This window comes from Bubalus bubalis, chromosome X (assembly GCF_019923935.1).
Source record: "Bubalus bubalis isolate 160015118507 breed Murrah chromosome X, NDDB_SH_1, whole genome shotgun sequence".
In the NCBI taxonomy this organism is placed as follows: Eukaryota; Metazoa; Chordata; class Mammalia; order Artiodactyla; family Bovidae; genus Bubalus; species Bubalus bubalis.
The window spans coordinates 46130125-46153950 of NC_059181.1; the positions used below are offsets into that span (position 1 = coordinate 46130125).

Below are 23826 nucleotides of genomic sequence, written 5' to 3' on the forward strand. Positions count from 1 at the left end.
ATTTTGATCCACACAGTCAAAGGCTTTGGCATAGTCAATAAAGCAGAAATAGATGTTTTTCTGGAACTCTCTTGCTTTTTTGATGATCCAGCAGATGTTGGCAATTTGATCTCTGGTTCCTCTGCATTTTCTAAAACCAGCTTGAACATCTGAAAGTTCACAGTTCACATACGGCTGAAGCCTGGCTTGGAGAATTTTGAGCATTACTTTACTAGCATGTGAAATGAGTGCAATTGTGCAGTAGTTTGAGCATTCTTTAACATTGCCTTTCTTTGGGGTTGGAATGAAAACTGACTTTTTCCAGTCCTGTGGCCACTGCTGAGTTTTCCAAATTTGCTGGCATATTGAGTGCAACACTTTCATAGGATCATCTTTCAGGATTTGAAATAGCTCAACTGGAATTCTATTACTTCCACTAGCTTTGTTCATGTGATGCTTCCTAAGGCCCACTTGACTTCACATTCCAGGATGTCTGGCTCTAGGCAAGTGATCACACCATCGTGATTATCTGGGTCATGAAGGTCTTTTTTTGTACAGTTCTTCTGTGTATTCCTGCCACCTCTTCTTAATATCTTCTGCTTCTGTTAGGTCCCTACCTTTTATGTCCTTTATTGAGCCCATTTTTGCATGAAATGTTCCCTTGGTATCTCTAATTTTCTTCAAGAGATCTCTAATGTTTTCCATTCTTTTGTTTTCCTCTATTTCTTTGCACTGATCAATGAGGAAGGCTTTCTTATGGCTCAGATCATGAATTCCTTATTACCAAATTCAGACTTAAATTGAAGAAAGTAGGGAAAACCACTAGACCATTCAGGTATGACCTAAATCAAATCCCTTATGATTACACAGTGGAAGTGACAAACAGATTCAAGGGATTACATCTGATAGACAGAGTGCCTGAAGACCTATGGATGGAGGTTCATGACATTGTATATGAGGCAGTGATCAAGACCATCCTCAAGAAAAAGAAATGCAAAAAGGCAAAATGGTTGTCTGAGGAGGCCTTACAAATAGCTGAGAAATGGAGAGAAGCTAAAGGCAAAGGAGAAACAGAAAGGTATACCCGTTTGAATGCAGAGTTCCAAACAGCAAGGAGAATAAGAAAGTCTTCCTCAGTGATCAATGCAAAGAAATAGAAGAAAACAATAGGATGGGAAAGACTAGAGATCTCTTCAAGAAAATTAGAGATACCAAGGGAACATTTCATGCAAAGATGGGCTCGATAAAGGACAGAAATGTTATGGACCTAACGGAAACAGAAGATATTAAGAAAAGGTGGCAAGAATACACAATAGAACTATACAAACAAGATCTTAATGACCCAGATAACCGTGATAGTGTGATCATTAACCCAGAGCCAGACATCCTGGAATGTGAAGTCAAGTGGGCCTTAGGAAGCATCACTACCAACAAAGCTAGTGGAGGTGATGGAATTCCAGTTGAGCTATTTCAAATCCTGAAAGATGATGCTGTGAAAGTGCTGCACTCAATATGCCAGCAAATTTGGAAAACTCAGCAGTGGCCACAGGACTGGAAAAGGTCAGTTTTCATTCTAATCCCAAAGAAAGGCAAAGCCAGAAATGTTCAAACTACTGCACCATTGCCCTCATCTCACACGCTAGCAAAGTAATGCTCAAAAGTCTTCAAGCCAGGCTTCAACAGTACATGAATTCTGAATTTCCAGATGTTCAAGCTGGATTTAGAAAAGGCAGAGGAACCAGAGATCAAATTGCCAACATCCGTTGGGTCATGGAAAAAGCAAGAGCGTTCCAGAGAAACATCTACTTCTGCATTATTGACTACCCCAAAGTCTTTGACTGTGTGGATCTCAACAAACTGTGGAAAACTCTTTAAGAGATGGGAATGCCAGACTACCTTACCTGCCTCCTGAAAAATCTGTATACAGGTCAAGAAGCAACAGTTAGAGGTGGACATGGAACAACAGACTGGTTCCAAATTGGGAAAGGAGTACGTCAAGGCTGTATATTGTCAGCAATTTCTGCTTATTTAACTTACATGCAGAATCCATCATGCTAACTGCCAGGCTGGATGAAGCAAAATCTGGAATCAGGATTGCCAAGAGAAATATCAGTAACCTCAGATATGTAGATGACACCACCCTTATGGCAGAAAGTGAAGAAGAACTAAAGAACCTCTTGATGAAAGGGAAAGAGGAGAGTGAAAAAGCTGGCCTAAACTCAACATTCAAAAAACTAAGGTCATGGCATCTGGTCCCATCACATAATGGCAAATAGATGGGGAAACAATGGAAACAGAGACAGACTTTATTTTCTTGGGCTCCAGAGTCACTGCAGATGGTGACTGCAGCCATGAAATTAAGACATTTGTTCCTTGGAAGAAAAGCTATGACCAACATAGACAGAATATTAAAAAGCAGAGACATTACTTTGCCTACAAAGGTCCCTCTAGTCAAAGCTATGATTTTTCCAGTAGTCATGTATGGATGTGAGAGTTGGAGTATAAAGAAAGCTGAGCACCAAAGACTTGACGCTTTTGAACTGTGGTGTTGGAAAATACTCTTGAGAGTCCCTTGAACTGCAAGGAGATCAAACCAGTCCATCCAAAGGGAAATCAGTCCTGAAATTTCATTGAAAGGACTGATGCTGAAGCTGAAACTCCAATACTTTGGCCACCTGATGCAAAGAGCTCACTCATTGGAAAAGACCCTGATGCTTGGAATGATTGAAGGCGGAAGGAGAAAGGGATGGCAGAGGATGAGATGGTTGGATGGTGTCACCGACTTAATGGACATGAGTTTGAGCAAACTCTGGGAGTTGGTGACGGACAGGGAGTTTGAGATGGACAGGGAAGCCTTGTGTGCTTCAGCCCATGGGGTCGCAAAGAGATGGACAGGACTGAGCGACTGAACTGAACTGATGTCATATTCCCCGGTCTTCCTAGGTGGCGCTGTGGTAAAGAACCTGCCAGCCAATGTAGGAGACCTAAGAGACATGGGTTTGATCCTTGGGTCAGAAATATCCCCTGGAGGAGGGCATGGCAACCCACTCCAGTATACTTGCCTGGAGAATCCCATGGATAGAGGAGCCTGATGGGCTTTAGTTCATAGGGTCTCAGAGACTTGGACGTGACTGAAGGGACTTAGCATACATATATTCAGATTCCCAATCCTAAGTCTTCACACTGCATGGTAAACAGAGCTTTTCTGTAGGGTGGGGAAAACTGTCTTTAAGGATTCTCAGCATAGCTCTGTCAATCTCAAAACCCTAGGCTGCCAAATACATCATGGTGTTCTTTTCTTTCCATAATGATTATGCATATAAATCATTTTATTTATAATCAATCTCTAAGTTTTTGCATAGAGATTGGTTCTAATCCATTGGGTAATCCTGATAGCAAGTTTACAAGAAAGATAGGTCTGCTATACAGAGTGGGACAATGTAGTTACAAGTCTGTTTCAGAGCTTGGATTCCTTTTACCATGCTCAAATTGGACAAGTTCAGTCCTGCCAAAATAATGGGGTGGCTCCTTGATGGTTCAGCAGGTTAAGAATCCATCTGTCTGCAACACAGGAGACACAGGAGATGTGGGTTCAATCCCTGGGTCAGGAAGACTCCCTGAGTAGGAAATGGCAATCCACTGCAGTATTCTTGCCTGGAAAATTCCATGGAGGAGCCTGGTGGGCTACAGTCCAAAGGGTTATAAAGAGTCAGACATGACTGAGCGACTAAGCATACATGCACACTCATGAACTAACTTCTATAATCCCCAGGAACACTTTGTGAAACAATATGCATAAAAAGTTGGCCCTGTCAAACTAACTACAAAAGCAGGACAAGCTGAGGAGAATGTATCAATGTAGTCTACTTTGATCCTGTAAAGGCTTGAAACCTACCTTACAAAACATAATACACATGCACATAGACCTGGACCACACAGCTAATAGGTGGGTGCCCACCTGGCTAGAATATAGGCAGATTCAACCCTCCCTCTATTCCTAACTTCAGCCTGCTGCTTCCTTTCCCTCTGAATTGGTGTGTCATAAACATTATTAGCCTTCAAAATCTTTAATAGTTTTCAAAAATGGAAAGGATGCACATGATTTTAGAGCTAAATTAAAAGCATCAACTAAACCTCCTATTGTTTCTTTAGGTATTTGAGGATAATAATGAATGACAGAGAATTCTGTCTTTGTGGCAGGGGAATAGGACTAGAGGGATGTGTCATTAAAATTCTCCCTTTTCCTGGTCTTTCTGGCTCCCCAGAGGGTTGAAAGTGAGCTTTCAGACATCAGATTAGTCATAAAGCTAAGTGAAGGGATGTGCTAGGAATGATTAAGAATGACCCACTGTTCAGAAAACTGACCAGAAAGGGTAGCTAAGGCCACTAAGCAGCACAGAATGGTGGAAAGAACATTGGTTAGAGTTTAAAGTTCTGAGTTTGAATTTTAGCTGCTTAACCTCCTAGCTGTGTGGTACTGGGCAAATTAACCTTGCTGAGGCTCAATTCCCTCAACTATAAAACTAGGAGAGTCATATTTACCTTGTAAAATTGTTGTAAATCTCAAATCTAAACATGCAGTATCCAGGTCATGAGGCTAGCCTTACCTGATAAACATGGTGCTGAGCTTTCTTGCTTTCAGACCAGTGTTTCATAGATCTTAAAAACTCCTTTTGATAAATGTAAAAAACCCATTGCCTCCTTTAGTTCATTTGAACTTTCAAAGTAAGTTAAATATTGTGATAGAAAAGAAATCAAAGTTAAAGCAACTCTGAATGTTTTAAAATTTACATAGCTACCCCACTGTCCCTGGAAATTCCATAAACCCTTTCAGGGCAGGGGTGGTATTAGTGGTGGGTGGCAAATACTGTTTGCTACTCACTCACCAAAATCACAGATCTATACCTGGGCTCACACTACTATCCCCTCCCTGACCTAAAGAAGCCTTCTATTCCAGTCCTTTCAGACTTTAAGATCAAATTCACACATTCTTCTTCCTCAAAGAAGCCTTCCATGACTGCACCCTCTAGATCACATCACTACAGTTTTCCTTTTCTGAATGCTAGCACTGACTATGAAGACTATGAAGACACTTATGAAGACAACTATAAAGACTATGAAGACAACTGGCATTCAATTACCACCCTAGTGATTTTGCATTAGTTCTGTTTTATATGTTTTATTGCTAATTTTGTCTGTCCATTCAGGTTGTGCCCCGTACTGAGCTTTCCTTGGTTTTGCCTCACTTAGGAGTTATCCAGGGAAAGAAAGCTGATAAAGGCTCAAACATTTTTTCTGCTCAGCTTCCACACATAGCAAGGGGACAAAGCTCTCCTGGGCCCTAGTTGCCTGTGGGACTACTGGGACTGGGATGCCCACACGCCAGTTGTTAATGGTGATCTGAGTGCTTTCAAAGGCACATGGTGAATAGGTGCTCCCTACAGATGCTATTTCGGAGAAGGCAATGGCACACCACTCCAGTACTCTTGCCTGGAAAATCCCATGGACGGAGGAGCCTGGTGGGCTGTATAGTCTATGGAGTCGCTAAGAGTTGGACACGACTGAGCAACTTCACTTTCACTTTTCACTTTCATGCATTGGAGAAGGAAATGGCAACCCACTCCAGTGTTCTTGCCTGGAGAATCCCAGGGATGGGGGAGCCTGGTGGGCTGCCGTCTATGGGGTCGCACAGAGTTGTACACGACTGAAACGACTTAGCAGCAGCAGCACAGATGCTATTTAGACTTCCCTGGTGGCTCAGACGGTAAAGCGTCCGTCTACAATGTGGGAGACCAGGGTTCGATCCCTGGGTGAGGAAGATCTCCTGGAGAAGGAAATGGCAACCCACTCCAGTATTCTTGCCCAGAAAATCCGATGGATGGAGGAGCCTGGTAGGTTACAGTCCATGGGGTCACAAAGAGTTGGACAGGACTGAGCTTTCACTTTCACTTTCACAGATGCTATTTGGGTCTTCACAATTTCTCTGTCTAAATGGGGTTGTTTCTAATAGGATGGCCACCTTCCTCCTTTTCCTTTCTACTCATCCAAGTTGGAGGAGATTAAGGGAGCTAGTGCTTCTCTAGGATGGTCCTGGCATCTGCAGCCAAGCACTCTGGCCCTGGCTCTAGCCATGTCTCCAGCAAGGAGCTTATCCCCATCCCTGACATTATGTGATTGAAACAGCTGGGAGCTGTTTGAACTTGGCCTCACTGGGTATTTATGGGGTTTACTGAAACACTATAGTACATTTTGTACAAATGGCAGATGCTGCAGTCTGGGGAATGTAACTGTTCAGGATTGAAGTTTGCCTCACTTGCTTGTCAGTAAGGTTCTCCCTACCTCTTTTGAGGGGTCCCTGGCTACTCACCTCTAGCCTAACAACCCTGGCTTTCTCTTCAGATCCTGGGGAAGGCACATGGTGCTATGACTGGATTTGTCTTTATCATTATAGCATTGCAGCATCTAGAATACATTCTTTTTTTAATTAATTTATTTTAATTGGAGGCTAATTACTTTACAATATTGTAGTGGTTTTTGCCAAGCATTGACATAAATCAGCCATAATAACAACAACGACAACAATGAACACTTAAACAACAGATATTATGCAGCAGACACTACTCTAAATACTTTCCCCCCAGCTTTATTGAGGTATAAATAACAAAACTTACATGTATTTAAGGTATACAATTTGATGTTTATATATATATATATGTATTATGTAATGATCATCACAATCAAGTTAATTAACATATCAATCATCTCACATAGTTATCTTTTTTTGAGATGAGAAAATACTTCAGATATATTTTCTTAGCAAATTTCAATTATACAGTACAGTGTTGCTAACTATAGTCACCATATGTATAATACATTAGCTATCCAAAACTCATTTATCCTACATAACTGAAAGTTTTTACCCTTTGACCAACATCTCCCCATTTTATCCACCCAAATGAGCCCCCGCAACCACCAATCTACTCTCTACCTCTATGAGTTGGACTGTTTTAAATTCCATATATAAATGAGATAATACAGTATTTGTCTTTCTCTGCCTTATTTTACATAGAATAATACCTTCCAGGTTCAACCATGTTGTTGGGCACAGCAGGGTTTCTTTCTTTTTCAAATACTTAATAATATCACATTGTGTATATGTGTGTGTGTATGATGTTACCTTTATGTGTTCATCCCTTGGCAACTACACTTTGCATTTATTAACTTAAATCATCCTATCTTACAAGTTAGGTACTGTTATAATCCCATTTTATGAGTAACTGTGGACATAGAGCAGTTAAGAAACTTGCCCAGGAATAAAAGCTACCATTTATGGCATAGCTGGGATTTGAGTCTAAGCTATCTGGCTCTAAAAACCTGTTCTTGTTTTAACCACTGTGTATACAGTCATGAAGTTAAAAGATGCGTACTACTTGGCAGGAAAGTTATGACCAAACTAGAGAGCATATTAAAAAGCAGAGACATTACTTTGCCAACAAAGGTCCATCTAGTCAAGGTTATGGTTTTTCCAGTAGTCATGTGTGGATGTGAGAGTTGGACTATAAAGAAAGCTGAGCACCGAAGAATTGATGCTTTTGTACTGTGGTGTTGGAGAAGACTCTTGAGAGTCCCTTGGACTGCAAAGACCAGTCCATTCTAAAGGAAATCAGTCCTGAGTGTTCATTGGAAGGACTGATGTTGAATCTGAAACTCCAATACTTTGGCCACCTGATGCGAAGAACTGACTCATTTGAAAAGACCCTGATGCTGGGAAAGATTGAAGGCAGGAGAAGAAGGGGATGACAGAGGATGAGATGGTTAGATGACATTACCAACTCAATGTACATGAGTTTGAGTAAACTCTGGGAGTTGGTGATGGACAGGGAGGCCTGGCGTGCTGCAGTTCATGCGGTCTCAAAGAGTTGGACACGACTGAGTGACTGAACTGATACTGCCTCTGAATAAAAACTTCCTGAATTAATGATCACTAAATATTTACTGTGTGCCAGGCCCTATAACTGCATTACCTCATTTAACACTGAGATACAACACACTTGTACATGTACATGAACTTGCATGAGGTACAACAACATGCAACACTTCCTTGCATGTAGATACTATTCAGTTCATCTTGATGATTCCCATTTTGCAAATGAGGGGATAATAAAAGGCACCCAGGAGGTGTCCAAGATTACATAGCTGATGGGAAAAAGTAAATTGGTGGTCTCTTGTCTGGCTCTAGAACCCATGACCTTAACATTATAGTTCACTGCATCCCATTACTTCAAGTGATTCTCCTCAAATCCTCCTGAGGTGAATTCTATCATCAGGTTGACTTGACATTGATTAGAATAAAGACTTAAAGAACTGATGCAAGGTTAAGCAAATTAGTAAGAGATAGTACAGTCTTGGACTCAAGTGTTCTTGTTTTAAATCCACTGGTTTTAAAGTAGAAATCTTTTTTTCTACTCTATTCCATCTTTGATGCATTTTTGAGTTGTACCAAATGCCTCAACCTCCAAGTCTGGCCCTTTAGTTCATGAAAAAATGGTCCAAAGGCAGAAAGTTCCATGAACAGAAGAAATTATCTCTCCAGCATCCCTACATTCAATTTAGTTCCAATTCTCCCAGAATATGATGAAAGCAACAAAAAACTAAGCAGTTATGATGCAGGGGACAACAGAGCATGTCCAGACTGGCACAATTGATGAAAGATAGGGAAAAGGCTGTTTGCGGCAACAGCAGAGTTGTAACAATATTGGTGGATGATTGACAGAGGAGAGGGAAAAGGGGTTCTCTCTTCCTCAATAAAATATGAAAGGGAAGAAACAAAAAAGGGTAAAATTTCCAGAAGCAACTAAATCATTTCCAATATAATCATCTCAGGAGGAAAATAACAAAAAAATTATTAAACAAAATTAAATTCAGATAACAATTATATGTACTACTGTGGGCAAAAATTCCTGAGAAGAAATGGATTAGCCCTCACAGTCAACAAAAGAGTTCAAAATGCAGTACTTGGGTGAAATGAAAGTGAAAGGTGCTCAGTCATGTCTGACTTTTTGCAACCCCATGGACCATACAGTCCATGGAATTCTCTAGGCCAGAATACTGGAGTGGGTAACCTTTCCCTTCTCCAGGGGATCTTCCCAACCCAGGAATTAAACTGGGGCCTCCTGCATTGCAGGCAGATTCTTTACCAACTGAGCTATCAGGAAATCCTAGCACTTGGGTACAATCTCAAAAACAACAGAATGATCTCGGTTTGTCTCCAAGGCAAACCATTCAATATCACAGTAAGCCAAATCTATGCTCCAACCACTAATGCCAAAGAAGCTGAAGTTGAACAGTTCTGTGAGGACCTACAAGACCTTCTAGAATCAACATCCAAAAAAGATGTCCTTTTCATCATAGAGGACTAGAATGCAAAAGTAGGAAGTCAAGAGATACCTGGAGTAACAGGCAAGTTTGGCCTTGGAGTACAAAATGAATCCGGGTAAAAGCTAACAGTTTTGTCAAGGGAACACACCAGTCATAGCAAACACCCTCTTCCAACAACACAAGAGACAACTCTACACATGGACATCACCAGATGGTCAACATTGAAAACCAATGATGGAGAAGTTGTATACAGTCAGCAAAAAACAAGACCTGGAGCTGACTCAGATCATGAGCTCCTTATTGCAAAATTCAGGCTTAAATAGAAGAAAGTAGGGAAAACCACAGGCCATCAAATCCCTTATGATTATACCATGTAGGTGACAAATAGATTCAAGAGATTAGATCTGGTACACAGAGTCCCTGAAGAACTATGGACAGAGGTTTGTAACAATGTACAGGAGGCAGTGACCAAAACCATTCCAAAGAAAAAGAAATTCAAGAAACCAAAGTGGTCGCCTGAGGAGGCTTTACAAATAGCTAAGAAAAGGAGAGAAGCAAAAGGCAAAGGAGAAAGGTAAAGATATATCAAACTGAATGAAGAGATCCAAAGAATAACAAGGAGAGAGAAGACTTCTTAAGCAAACAATGCAAAGAAACAGAAGAAAGCAATAGAATGGGAAAGACTAGAAATCGCTTCAAAAAAATTGGAGATATCAGGGGGACATTTCATGCAAGGATGGGCATGGTAAAGGGCAGAATTGGTAAGGACCTAACAAAAGCAGAAGAGATTAAGAAGAGATGGCAAGAATAGACAGAAGAACTATACAAAAAAGGTCTTAATGACTCGGATAAACACAAATATGTAGTCACTCTTCTAGAACCACACATCCTGGAGTGTGAAGTCAAGTGGGCCTTAGGAAGTATTACTGCAAACAAAGCCAGTGGAGGTGATAGAATTCCAGCTGAATTATTTCAAATCCTAAAAGATGATGCTGTTAACAAGCTACACTCAATATGTCAGCAAATTTGGAAAACTCAGCAGTGGCCAAAGGACTAGAAAAGGTCAGTTTTCATTCCAATCTCAAAGAAGAGCAATGCCAAAGAATGTTCAAACTACTGTACAGTAGTGCTCATTTCATAAGCTGGCAACTCAAAATCCTTTGAGCTAGGCTTCAGCAGTACATGAACTGAGAAACTCCAGATGTACAAGCAAGGTCTAGAAAAGGCAGAGGAACCAGACGCCAAATTACCAACATTCATTGGATCATAGAGAAAGCAAAGGAATTTCAGAAAAATATCTGTTTCTGCTTCATTAACTATGCTAAAGTCTTTGTGTGGACGACAACAAACTGCGGACAATTCTTAAAGAGATGGGAATGCCAGACCACCTTACCTGTCTCCTGAGAAGGCTGTATGCAGGTCAAGAAGCAACTTTTAGAACAGGACATGGAACAATGGACTGGTTCAAAATTGGCAAAGGAGTATGTCTAGGTTGTATATTGTCACCCTGTTTATTTAATTTAGATGCAGGGTATATCATGAGAAATGCCAAGCTGGATGAATCACAAGCTGGAATCAAGATTAGCGGGAGAAATATCAACAGCCTCAGATATGCAGATAATGCCACTCTAATGGCAGAAAGTGCAGAGGAACTAAATAGCCTCTTAATGAGGGTGAAGGAGGAGAGTGAAAAAGTTGGCTTAAAACTCAACACTCAAAAAAGTAATATCATGGCATTCAGTACCATCACTTCATGGCAAATAGATGGGGAAAAATTGGGAGCAGTGACACAGTTTATTTTCTTGGGTTCCAAAATCATTGCAGACAGTGACTGCAACCAGGAAATTAAAAGATGCTTGCTCCTTGGAAGAAAAGCTATGACAAACCTAGACAGCATTTTAAAAAGCAGAGATATGACTTTGCCAACAAAGTATAGTCAAAGCTATGGTTTTCCAGTAGTCATGTATGGATGTGAGATTTGGACCATAAAGAAGACTGAGCACTGAAGAATTGATTCTTTCAATCTGTGGTGCTGGAGAAGACTCTTGAGAGTCCCTTAGACTACAAGGAGATCAAATCAGTCAATCCTGAGGGAAATCAACCCTGAATATTCATTGGAAGGACTGATGCTGTTGATGCTGAAGCTGAGGCTCCAATACTTTGGCCACCTGATGAGAAGAGCATATATTCATTGGAAAGGACACTGATACTGGGAAAGATTGATAGCAGGAGGAAAAGAGGCCAAGAGAGGATGAGATGACTGGATAGCGTCACCTATTCAATGGACATTAGTTTGAGCAAACTCAGGGAGATACTGAAGGACAGAGAAGCCTGGTGTGCGGCAGTCCATGAGGTCACATAGAGTCAGACACGATTTAGTGACTGAACAACAACAACAAGATGCAGAGGAGCAGAAATTTAAGTGATATCATAATGGACAAGAAAACAAAAAAAAGGCTTATCTAGATTTTTCAAAACAAAAGTGACAAAGAAGGAAGCAGCAAAAGTTAAGGAAGAGATCACTTAGTTAGAAGCCACTGGTGTCATTTTCCACCAAGTATAATGACCCTTAGAAAGCATCTTCATATATATATTCACACACATATATGCACACTCTGAAACAAGCTACACATTTTTCAAGCTGTTATAAGTGGTGTACACAATCCCAGCTTCCAGATGGGGAAACTTTAGCTTAACTTTTTGGGAATGAACAGAATCTTGAGAGCTGGATGAGAACTTATTAATAATAACTGGGCCAAATTATCTCAGGAGTCAGGTCTTTCAATCTCTCTTATACTATCTCTGGCAGAAAAACATCTAGCTCACTTGGTGGTACATCTAGTGATGGAGGGGCTTCCCCGATGGCTCAGTGGGTAAAGAATTCACTTGCAATGTAGGAAATGGAGGTTTGATCCCTGGGTTGGGAAGATCCCTTGGAGGAGGAAATGGCAACCCACTCCAGTATTCTTGCCTGGAGAATCTCATCAACAGAGGACTGAGCATGCATGCTAGTGATGGAGGCCTCACTATCTTACAAGGCTGATTATTTCTTTATTGGGTTGGGAGAAGACTAACAAGTACCTACTAGGTGTAAGGCCCTCTATCAGCCATTTTATATGCACTGATTTCATTTAATCTTCACAATTCTGTAGAGTAGCTGTTATCTCCATTTTACAGACAATGAAATAAAAGTGGAGGAAGTGAAAAGTCATTTGTTTGAAATCATGTAGTTAGGGAGTGCTGGAACTAAGGAGCCCAAAATCTGACCATAAATTTTATGCTTTTTCTACCACTCCACATTCCTTCTATCTCCAAGGAAACCTTAGAAAATCTGAAGCACCAGGCTAAAATCATGATATTTTCTATCTAGTGCAACCTGCTCATCAACTACTCTAATTAATGGCAAGATAGAAACTGGATTTTATGTGACATGATCTGCTGTTAGGAAACCAATGGTGAGTCCCTGTCACTGTACCTCCATTTTAATGTTCACCTCTGTTGATAATCTATTATAGAATTCTGACAAGCTCAATGGGAATAATGACATAGAGGTTACTAATGAAAAGTCTGGAGCTAGCTTTCCTAGATTCAATTCCTGGCTCCATCACTCAATAGCTATGATATCACCTTGGGCAAATTATATTGGGTTGGTCAACAAGTTCCTTTGTTTTTTTAAGCAAAAATAAAAGATACATTTTTCATTTTCACCAAGAACTTTATTGAACAATATATTCAGGGTTTTGTTCCATTACCTTCTGTCAATTTTTAGGCAACTTCATAACCATATAACTTCTCTGTACCTCACTTTATATATATCTAAAATGGGAAAAATAATAGTACTTACCTCATATATTTGTTGTGATGATTAAATTGAGTTAATGAAAATAAAGGTCTTAGAACAGAATCATAGAGGTACACAGTGAATGTTAGTCCATCATTGTCAATCTATATTTTCTAGAATCTTTTAAATTTTGAAAAGTGGTACAATGTGAACCGTGAACTTCCAGATGTTCAAGCTCGTTTTAGAAAAGGCAGAGGAACCAGAGATCAAATGGCCAACATCCACTGGATCATCAAAAAAGGAAGAGAGTTCCAGAAAAACATCTATTTCTGCTTTATTGACTATGCCAAAGCCTTCCACAATAAACTGTGGAAACTTCTGAAAGAGATGGGAATACCAGACCACCTGACCTGCCTCGTGAGAAACCTGTATGCAGGTCAGGAAGCAACAGTTAGAACTAGACATGGAACAACAGACTGGTTCCAAATAGGAAAAGGAGTACGTCAAGACTGTATATTGTCACCCTGCTTATTTAACCTATATGCAGAGTACATCATGAGAAACACTGGGCTAGAAGAAGCACATGCTGGAATCAAGATTGCCAGTAGAAATATCAATAACCTCAGACATGCAGATGACACCACCCTTATGGCAGAAAGTGAAGAGGAACTAAAAAGCCTCTTGATGAAAGTGAAAGAGGAGAGTGAAAAGTTGGCTTAAAGCTCAACATTCAGAAAACGAAGATCATGGCATCTGGTCCCATCACTTCATGACAAATAGATGGGAAAACAATGGAAACAGTGTCAGACTTTATTTTTGGGGGGCTCCAAAATCACTGCAGATGGTGATTGCAGCCATGAAATTAAAAGACGCTTACTCCTTGGAAGGAAAGTTATGACCAACCTAGATAGCATATTCAAAAGCAGAGACATTACTTTGCCAATAAAGGTCCGTCTAATCAAGGCTATGGTTTTTCCAGTGGTCATGTATGGATGTGAGAGTTGGACTGTGAAGAAAGCTGAGTGCCGAAGAATTGATGCTTTTGAACTGTGGTATTGGAGAAGACTCTTGAGAGTCCCTTGGACTGCAAGGAGATCCAGCCAGTCCATTCTAAAGGAGATCAGTCCTGAGTGTTCATTGGAAGGACTGATGCTAAAGCTGAAACTCCAGTACTTTGGCCACCTCATGCGAAGAGTTGACTCATTGGAAAAGACTCTGATGCTGGGAGGGATTGGGGTCAGGAGGAGAAGGGGATGACAGAGGATGAGATGGCTGGATGTCATCACTGACTCGATGGACATGAGTTTGGGTGAACTCCGGGAGTTGGTGATGGCAGGGAGGCCTGGCGTGCTGCAAGTCATGGGGTCGCAAAGAATCAGACACGACTGAGAGACTGAACTGAACTGATAGTGTTTTGATAGATCTGGAACACATGGTTCTGTTGCATTTATGTACAGCAATTCTGCTGGGGACATCTAAGAATTATTTCAGTGCCCAATGATGTATATATTTTTAAATTATTTTAGATCACAAGCCCGAAGAAGGCAGAGCTGGCTGGCACAGAGCAGGGGATCAATAATTACAGCATGAAATTCAGAACACTGAAGTGTTTTCCTATAACTACAGATACTTTAGGTTTAAATTTCCCCTCAACAGGTTTATGCTCTTTTTCCATTGACAGAGAAGTTTTATGTTCCTCTGTTAATAGTAAATTAGTTGTCCTTAGCAGGGAGCTGACAGAATATCATTTTTTTTCTTCTTTCTTTGAACAGATCTTTTAAAATCATTGATATTATCTTAGAATCTTTAAAAACTAACTTTTACCCATTCTAGGATTCATGAAACTAATCTTTGTCACTCCTATTAAACATCCTACCACATATAAATGTTACATATTATCTATCCACTTGCTAGGGCCCCATGTTTCCTCTTCCTTTTAAAATATGAACTCATCAGAAAGCTTAGTGTAGTGACATTTGATTACTTAGCTTTCTTTTCCCCTTTCTTCCTTGTAAAAAGATTACTGTGTTCTGGGGCATTGTTTTTAAATCTGTGCCTAAGGTGAGTGCCTTACTCGCCCAATTCTAGTCCTGGTCCTTCTCCTTCTTTTCCTTTGAATATTTCCTTTGCCAAAGGAATCTTCACCTTCAAAAGGCTCTGTCCATTTCTTCCAGCTCTACCTCATAAGGAAAGTCTTTTATAGCAGTGACAAGAGGTCTCTCAACCACTCAGCAGACAAAGGACCTTGTCTCTTTCTATACCTTATTTTGGCTTCATGGTCATTTCTCAAAAGTTTACTCCCTATTTGCTGAATAGAAAGGCCTATTTTAGGTATCAAATAGAAATCCTCAACCATAGCCTCAACACAAGCATCATATATAGCTTTAATAGCCTTTGAAAAATCAAGCTGTAGTTGCTCATGCTCTGAGGAACCAGAGTCAAGAAGGCCCAGGTATGTAGTTAGTGCCCTTTATACTCAAGAGTCTGAGTTAGCTTTGTTCTGGAAGGCGAGTCCACAGTTCTTGTTAGAAAAAGAAGCCTCTCATTGGAATAAAGCTATGCTAGCTTCAAGGTTTCTCTTGTTTTTGTGATCCTCGTTGCCTGCTACCCCCATCCTGCCAGGTTGGCTTGCTTGAACCCCCAACCCTGCTTTGACTTCTGGTTTCTCCTTAATCACTGGCTCATACTAACTGGCCTGGAGCTGACTCTCATTCAATTTTATTCTTCTTCTGCCCCTTGCTCATAAACTAATCCCACTGTCCATCTTGTTTCTTCCCTTTATTCCTAGCCTTTGCCTCACTATTTTGTGTCCTAGATCCTGGCTCTGTCTCTTAGTTTCTTATATCTACATCTTTCCAGAGCTGAGTTTCACATTTTACTTAAAGTAATCTCAGCCTTGGCAGACAGGTACCCAGATTAACAGGGTCTGAGTTGTGCACAACTCTAAAATAAACCAGCTTCCTAATTGTTTTTCTGTGTCTCTCTATGACCGGTTGTTCTGAGTGTAAAAATGCCCCAATGGGAAGAATGGGCAGATGCCTATGGGTAACATGGCTGATATGCTGAGAATTTCCTTGGCTACCTAAATTAACGCTCAAAAATCTGCCTCCTGATTTGATGTAAGTCTAAGGAAGAGTTGGGGGTAAATAATAAGAGGGCTGGGTGCTTAGCCAAGTTCCAGATTCCTAAAAATTATCTCTTCCAGGGTGAGGTCAAGACCAAGGCAGTAACTATCTCTATTAACTAGCCATCTATCAGTTCCAGAGCTGGTACTTATAAGCTTATCCCCAAACACTGAGGAGGTTTCACTTGAAACTCAATTTGTTCTCTTAATGTACCATCAAAGGAAAATGAACAAAGATTTAATACAAGATGTGGCATACACAGAGAACAGCGGCTTAAAAACAAATGTGTGGTTCTTGTTCCAGGTTGAAAAAAAAGAAAGTCACTCAGTCGTATCCAACTCTTTGTGACTCCATGGACTGTAGCCCACCAGGCTCCTCTGTCCTTAGAATTCTCCAAGCAAGAATATTGAAGTGGGTTGCCATTTCCTTTTCCAGGTTAGAAAACATCAGTGTTTAACCTAATGTTTCATGACTTAGTATTCCCTTGCAAAGGTATTTGCTATGGGTGAGGAAGAGAACAAAGGGAGCGAATTATGGAGAAAGAGCCAAGGGTAGGATGGTGAATTTAAAGTCACTCTAAGCATTCTTTGGTTTTGCCCTCCTCTTTTACTTTCCCTGGTCCCAAATTCTTTCCAGCAGTCTTTGGAGCCAAAAGTTATCTGAACTCCCTATCCTAAGGGAGGAGGTAGAGGAAACAGTATCCAATTTGGAGGAATCAGGCTGAAAACATATGCCACCCTCCTACCTGCCAAGGAGAAGATACTAAGAAACAAACACTCATACTGAGTTAATCATAAAAGACATTTTCTCAAATGAATTAAAGAGAAGGGAATTTAAAGGAGAGCACAGTTGAGAGTTATAGGGATGTGACTCACCTTATAGAGGAAATGGGTAGGGGAACAGAGAAACTTCCTATTACAAAGGTACCTACCTGTAAGGGTAAGTTAGGATGTCCTGTGTTGTTTCCTAGGGCAGTAAGGGCCAGATGGGCAAAGCTATTAGAGAATAAATGGGAGGAGGTGCTCAGGGAAGCCACTGTTCACAAACTAGGATAGAAATATTACAATATTTTTAGGGACTGGTACAGATCAGCAGTGTAGTCTATCAGCTCTGGGTGGAAGAGAGTGAGAAAGATCACCATGAAGAGCAGGAGGGAAAAGTGTAAAAAATATGCCAACACAAAATTTACGAATTTCAGAGTTTCACAGCCAATAAGACAGCACTGCCTGTGATGTCAAGGCATACCACTGATGACATGGAATTGCTGCCAATTTCCTGTCTTGTTCTTGCCTGGCAGGGTTGCCCACCTCATTTGGAGCAAGGGATGACAGTGAGGAAGGGTCTGGTGCTCCCTGAGGTGACCATCTCCCTCAGGGAAGAAAGGGGTATGGTTACCTTCTTGCAGAGGACCATCTGGTGGTCAAACAGGAAGAAGACTCGCTGCTGGTTGCGGCCATAGGGCTGGTAGATCCAGGCCATCTCCCCAGTGTAGATCAGCTCCGAGCTCCTGTCTAGGATGTCCTCGCCCTGGAAAGGACATATGATAATGAGAGGCAGCCAGGCAGGAAGCATGGCATCTTCATCTGCCTGGAGGTACCTAGAGTTGACTATAAGCTGGGAAATAAGCAGGACAGAAAGGGACTAGTAAGGAAGAAGGAATGGAGGGAGGGACCCCTGGGAGTCCCTGAAAGACTCCATGAGTTATAAAGACCCATAGTCTTGTTTACTCTGAAGTCAAATGAGCCCCACTACCCAGGACTGCTACAGTCCTTCTTTACCAGTTGCTCTCTGGCCTCAGAGCCACCAGCTGCCTTGAGATGTCTATCTGTCTCTCTCTCTCTCATATTCTCCCTCTATTTTTTTTTCTATGAATCTCTCTTTCCATCTTAATCTTTCATCCCAGTTCTAGACTTTAAGTCTCTTTCTTGCACCTGAAGAGTAAAGCCTGAGCAGGTGCGAGAAATCGCTTTGGTTCCCAGATAAGTGAAACAAGACAAGGAGGGATAAAGAGGAGATGATTTTTGAGGGAGAGAAAGAGAATCCACTCACCCTCTTAAAATTGTGTTTCCTTCTTTTCTCAGTTCATTAAAATATACTGATTAAGTAGGAAATTTTATCACCACATGCTACCTTGGTCTGATATCCAGAAAGCCTGAATAACTTGCTTATCTTTCTTACTATGTAGAATCAGACACACACCAAAAGCCCCATCAAGACACTTAACTCTTAGCTAATTCTATTCCACAGTTTCCAAGGGCCTTTTATTTGTGGGAACTTGATATGTAGGGGTGTATGTCAGATGCCAAGCCATATCTGGCCCTGTTCTTAAGGAGTTTACACCTCAGCAGAGGAGTCTAATACAGGTATGCTCAGAACTTGTGGAATGCAAGGCAAACTATGGGGACAAAGAGCAGTGGCTCCATGATTCAGGAGAGTTAATACTTACTGAGCACCTACAGGGCTCAGACATCATGCTACATACTTTCACTCTGTCTCTTGTGCATCACAATAGCCCTGGGAGGTAGATAGTCTTGCTATCATCTGTATAGTCTGAAGGACAAAGAGGTCAAGTGATCAGCCATGGTCACCCAGCTAATTAGCCAAAGATCCATAATCCAAACCTAAGTCTGCAACTCCAGAAAGTGTGCTCATTTTTGCCAATACATTATATTGTCTCTAGGCCAAAAAGGCACTGAAGGGTCAGTCCCTTTCTCTCTCTGGGTGTCAGTTTTTCTAGCTGTTAAATGAGGTATGTGAGGATGATCTCTAAGCTCCTAGCTGCTGCTGCTACTGCTGGTAAGTCGCTTCAGTCGTGTCCCACTCTGTGTGACCCCATAGGCAGCAGCCCACCAGGCTCCCCCATCCCTGGGATTCTCCAGGCAAGAATACTGGAGTGGGCTGCCATTTCCTTCTCCAATGCTAGCCCTGACACTCTAATGCTAAGATCTCAGCCTTGCACCAAAAAGTTTCAAGTCAAAGTTAGACATGGAGGGTCCTGCATTTTCCTGGAAATAATCAGAGGCAAACAACCTAGGCAAGGCAGTGGCACAAACAGAGGGGTAGCTAGAAATGGTATTCTTGAGCATACCACTTTTTTTTCAGTCTAAGAGATAGGAAGAAAAACAGGAGCTCGGTGGAAATATTTTCTAATAATACAATCTCAAAAAGAAAGCTCAGTGCTACTAGTGTGACTCCAGACCACAGCTTAGGAGCTCCTTGGAATTTTGGTAAACATTCCTCCTTGGCAGGCCCACATACTAACCCAGAACCTCTGGAGGCCCAGGATTAGGAAAAGAATCCTTGAGAGTGTGGGGGCCATGCGAGGTTTTAGTGTTGGAGGGATGGGAAGCTGAAAGTGGTACCACTCGTCCATGCCCCAACTTGATGCAGGCCAGGAACATGTATTAAAATCCATTTTAAACATGTATGAAGTGAAAGAAAGGTATAAAGGGGGCCAATGCTATACAAAGATGTGCAGGATGACTTTTAAAGGCACAATTTGCTAAGCTGAAGATGATCAGACCAAGGGTACTGCTCATTGCCATCTGGTCCACCCACTCTACCAGTGAGGAGTACCCCAATTCTATCAATTGTATTCTAAGTACTTGCCATGAGTGCCACTTGGTGTATTTCTACCAAGAAGGAAACTTGAATAAATACACCCCTGTGCTCACCAAGCTGACTGTTGTCAGGTAACTCTCTTATGTTCTCTGTTCCTCAGTTTCCTCATTTAAAATGATGATAATAATATGACCAACCTCATCTGGCTGTTGTAAGAATTATATACCATACAAAGTGCTTAGAAAAGTACATTCCACATAATGATAGCTATTATCTTGAATATTACTGTGTGCCCCGAATCTTGTGCCACATGCTCCTATTTATACTCATAACCCAATAAGGGATGTACTGTTTAGTTCAGTTCAGTCACTCAGTCATGTTTGACTCTTTGCAATCCCATGGACTGCAGCATGCCAGGCTTCCCTGTCCATCACCAAATACCGGAGTTTACTCAAACGCAACTCCATCAAGTCGGTGATGCCATTCAACAATCTCATCTACTGCTGTCCCCTTCTCCTCCTGCCTTCAATCGTCAGGGTCTTTACCAATGAGACAGTTCTTCACATCAAGTGGCCCAAGTATTGGGACTTCAGCTTCAGCATTAGTCCTTCCAATGAATATTCAGGGCTGATTTCCTTTAGGATTGACTGGTTTGATTTCCTTGCAGTCCAAGGGACTCTCAAGAGTTTTCAACAACACAATACAAAAGCATCAGTTTTTTTTGGCACTCAGCTTTCTTCATGGTCCTATTCTCACATCCATACATGACTAGTGGAAAAACCATAGCTTTGACTAGGTGGACCTTTGTTGGCAAGGTAATGTCTCTGCTTTTTAATATGCTGTCTAGGTTGGTCATAACTTTTCTTCCAAGGAGCAAGCGTCTTTTACTTTCATGGCTGCAGTTACCATCTGAACTGATTTTGGAGCCCCCTAAAATAAAGTTTGTCACTGTTTTCATTGTTTCCCCATCTATTTGCCATGAAGTGATGGGACCAGATGCCATGATCTTAGTTTTCTGAATGCTGAGTTTTAAGCCAACTTTTTGACTCTCTTCTTTCACTTTCATCAAGAGGCTCTTTAGTTCCTCTTCACTTTCTGCCATAAGAGTGGTGTCATCTGCGTATCTGAAGTTATTGATATTTCTGTCAGGATTCTTGATTCCAGCTTGTGCTTCATCCAGCCCAGCATTTCTCATGATGAACTCTGCATATAAGTTAAATAAGCAGGGTGACAATATATATCCTTGCCATACTCCTTTGCCAATTTGGAACCAGTCTATTGTTCCATGTCCAGTTCTAACTGTTGCATCTTGACTTGCATACAGATTTCCAGGAGACAGGTAAGGTGGTCTGATATTCCCATCACTTTAACAATGTTCCACATTTTGTTGTGATCCACAGTCAAAGGCTTTGGAGTAGTCAATAAAGCAGAAATAATTGTTTTTCTGGAACTCTCTTGCTTCTTTTATGATCCTATGGATTTGGCAATTTGATCTCTGGTTCCTCTGCCTTTTCTAAATCTAGCTTAAACATCTAGAAGTTCTCAGTTCATGTACTATTGAAGACTGTCTTGGAGAATTTTGAGCATTACTTTGCTAACGTGTGAGATGAGGGCAATTGTGTGGCAGTTTGAACATTCTTTGGCATTGCCTTTCTTTGGGATTGGAATGAAAACTGACCTGTGGCCACTGCTGAGTTTTCCAAATTTGCTGGCATGTTGAGTGCAGTACTTTAACAGCATCATCTTTTAGGACTTGCAATAGCTCAGCTGGAATTCCATCACCTCCACTAGCTTTGTTCATAGTGATGCTTCTTAAGGCCCACTTGACTTTGGACTCCTGTATGTCTGGCTCTAGGTGAGTGATCACATCATCATGGCAACATGGGTCATTAAGATCTTTTTTGGATAGTTCTTCTGTGTATTCTTGCCACCTCTTCTTAATATCTTCTGTTTCCGTTAGGTCCATACCATTTCTGTCCTTTATCGAGCCCATCTTTGCATGAAATGTTCCCTTGGTATCTCTAATTTTCTTGAAGAGATCTCTAGTCTTTCCCATTCTATTGTTTTCCTCTATTTTGCATTGATCACTGAGGAAGTCTTTCTTATCTCTCCTTGTTATTCTTTCAAACTTTGCATTTAGATGGGAATATTTTTCCTTTTTTCCATTTCCTTTCACTTCTCTTCTTTTCTCAGCTATTTGTAAGGCCTCTTCAGACAACCATTTTGACTTTTTGCATTTTTTTTACTTGGGGATGGTGTTGATCACTGCCTGCTGTACAATGACATGAACTTCTATCCATAGTTGTTCAGGCACTCTATCAGATGTTATCCCTTAAATCTACTTGTCACTTCCACTGTATTATTGTAAGGGATTTGATTTAAGTTATACCTGAATGGTCTAGTGGTTTTCCCCACTTTCTTCAATTTAAATCTGAATTTGGCAACAAGGAGTTCATGATCTGAGCCACAGTCAGCTCCAAGTATTGTTCTTGCTGACTGTATAGAGCTTCTCCATCTTTGGCTGCAAAGAGTATAATCAATCTGATTTTGGTATTGACCATTTGGTCATGCCCATGTGTAGAGTCTTCTCTTGTGCTGTAGGAAGAGGGTGTTCGCTAAGACCAATGCATTCTCTTGGCAAAAGTCTATTAGCCTTTGCCCTGCTTCATTTTGTACTCTAAGGACAAACTTGCCTGTTACTCCGGGTATCTCTTGACTTTCTACTTTTGCATTCCAGTCCCCTATGATGAAAAGGACATCCTTTTTTGGTGTTAGTTCCAGAAGACCTTGTAGGTCATCATAGAAGTACTCAACTTCAGCTTCTTCGGCATTAGTGGTTGGGGCATAGACTTGGATTACTGTGATATTGAATAGTTTGCCTTGGAAACGAACAGAGATCATTCTGTCATTTTTCAGATTGCACCCAAGTACAGAATTTTGGACTCTTTTGTTGACTCTGAGGGCTACTCCATTTCTTCTAAGGAATTCCTGCCCACAGTAGTACATATAATGGTCATCAAAATTAAAATCACCCATTCCAGTCCATTTTAGTTCACTGATTTCTAACATGCCGATGTTCACTCTCGCCATCTCTTATTTGACCAGTTCCCATTTACCTTGATTCATGGACCTAACATTCCAGGTTCCCATGCAATACTATTCTTTACAGCATTGGACTTTATTTCCATCACCAGTCACAAACACAAGTGGGCATTGTTTTCGCTTTGGCTCTGTCTCTTCATTCTTTCTGGAGCTATTTCTCCACTCTTCTCCAGTAGCATATTGGGCAACTACGACCCGACAAGTTCATCTTTCAGTGTCATATCTTTTTGCCTTTTCATACTGCTCATGGGGTTATGGGGAAACAGTGTCAGACTTTATTTTGGGGGGGGCTCAAAAATCACTGCAGATGGTGATTACAGCCATGAATTTAAAACACACTTACTCCTTGGAAGGAAAGTTATGACCAACCTAGATAGTATATTGAAAAGCAGAGATATTACTTTGCCAACAAAGGTCCGTCTAGTCAAGGCTATGGTTTTTCCAGTGGTCATGTATGTATGTGAGAGTTGGACTGTGAAGAAAGCTGAGCACTGAAGAATTGATGCTTTTGAACTGGGGTGTTGCAGAAGACTCTTGAGGGTCCCTTGGACTGCAAGGAGATCCAACCAGTCCATCCTAAAGGAGATCAGTCCTGGGTGTTCATTGGAAGGACTGATGCTGAAGCTGAAACTCCAATACTTTGGCTACCTCATGTGAAGAGTTGACTCATTGGAAAAGACCCTGATGCTCAGAGGGATTGAAGGCAGGAGAGAAGGGGATGACAGAGGATGAGATGGCTGGATGGCATCATCAACTTGAGGGACATGAGTTTGAGAGAACTCCAGGAGTTGGTGATGGACAGGGAGACCTGGCATGCTGTGATTCATGGGGTTGCAAAGAGTCGGACATGACTGAGCAACTGAACTGAGGTGACATTGGGTTCTCAAGGCAAGAATACTG

At 41.2% G+C, this 23826-nt stretch overlaps 1 protein-coding gene across 13 annotated transcripts in view; it reads right to left on the reverse strand.

Moving 5' to 3' along the window:
• ARHGEF9 (Cdc42 guanine nucleotide exchange factor 9) overlaps nt 1-23826 on the reverse strand; it is a 386748-nt gene that overhangs the window by 28612 nt on the left and 334310 nt on the right. For all 13 annotated transcript variants that reach the window (XM_025276866.2, XM_025276865.2, XM_025276863.2 and 10 more), the window contains one exon: nt 17659-17790. In XM_025276866.2, coding sequence (XP_025132651.1) covers nt 17659-17790 — 132 coding nt within the window. The remainder of the gene's footprint in view (nt 1-17658; nt 17791-23826) is intronic.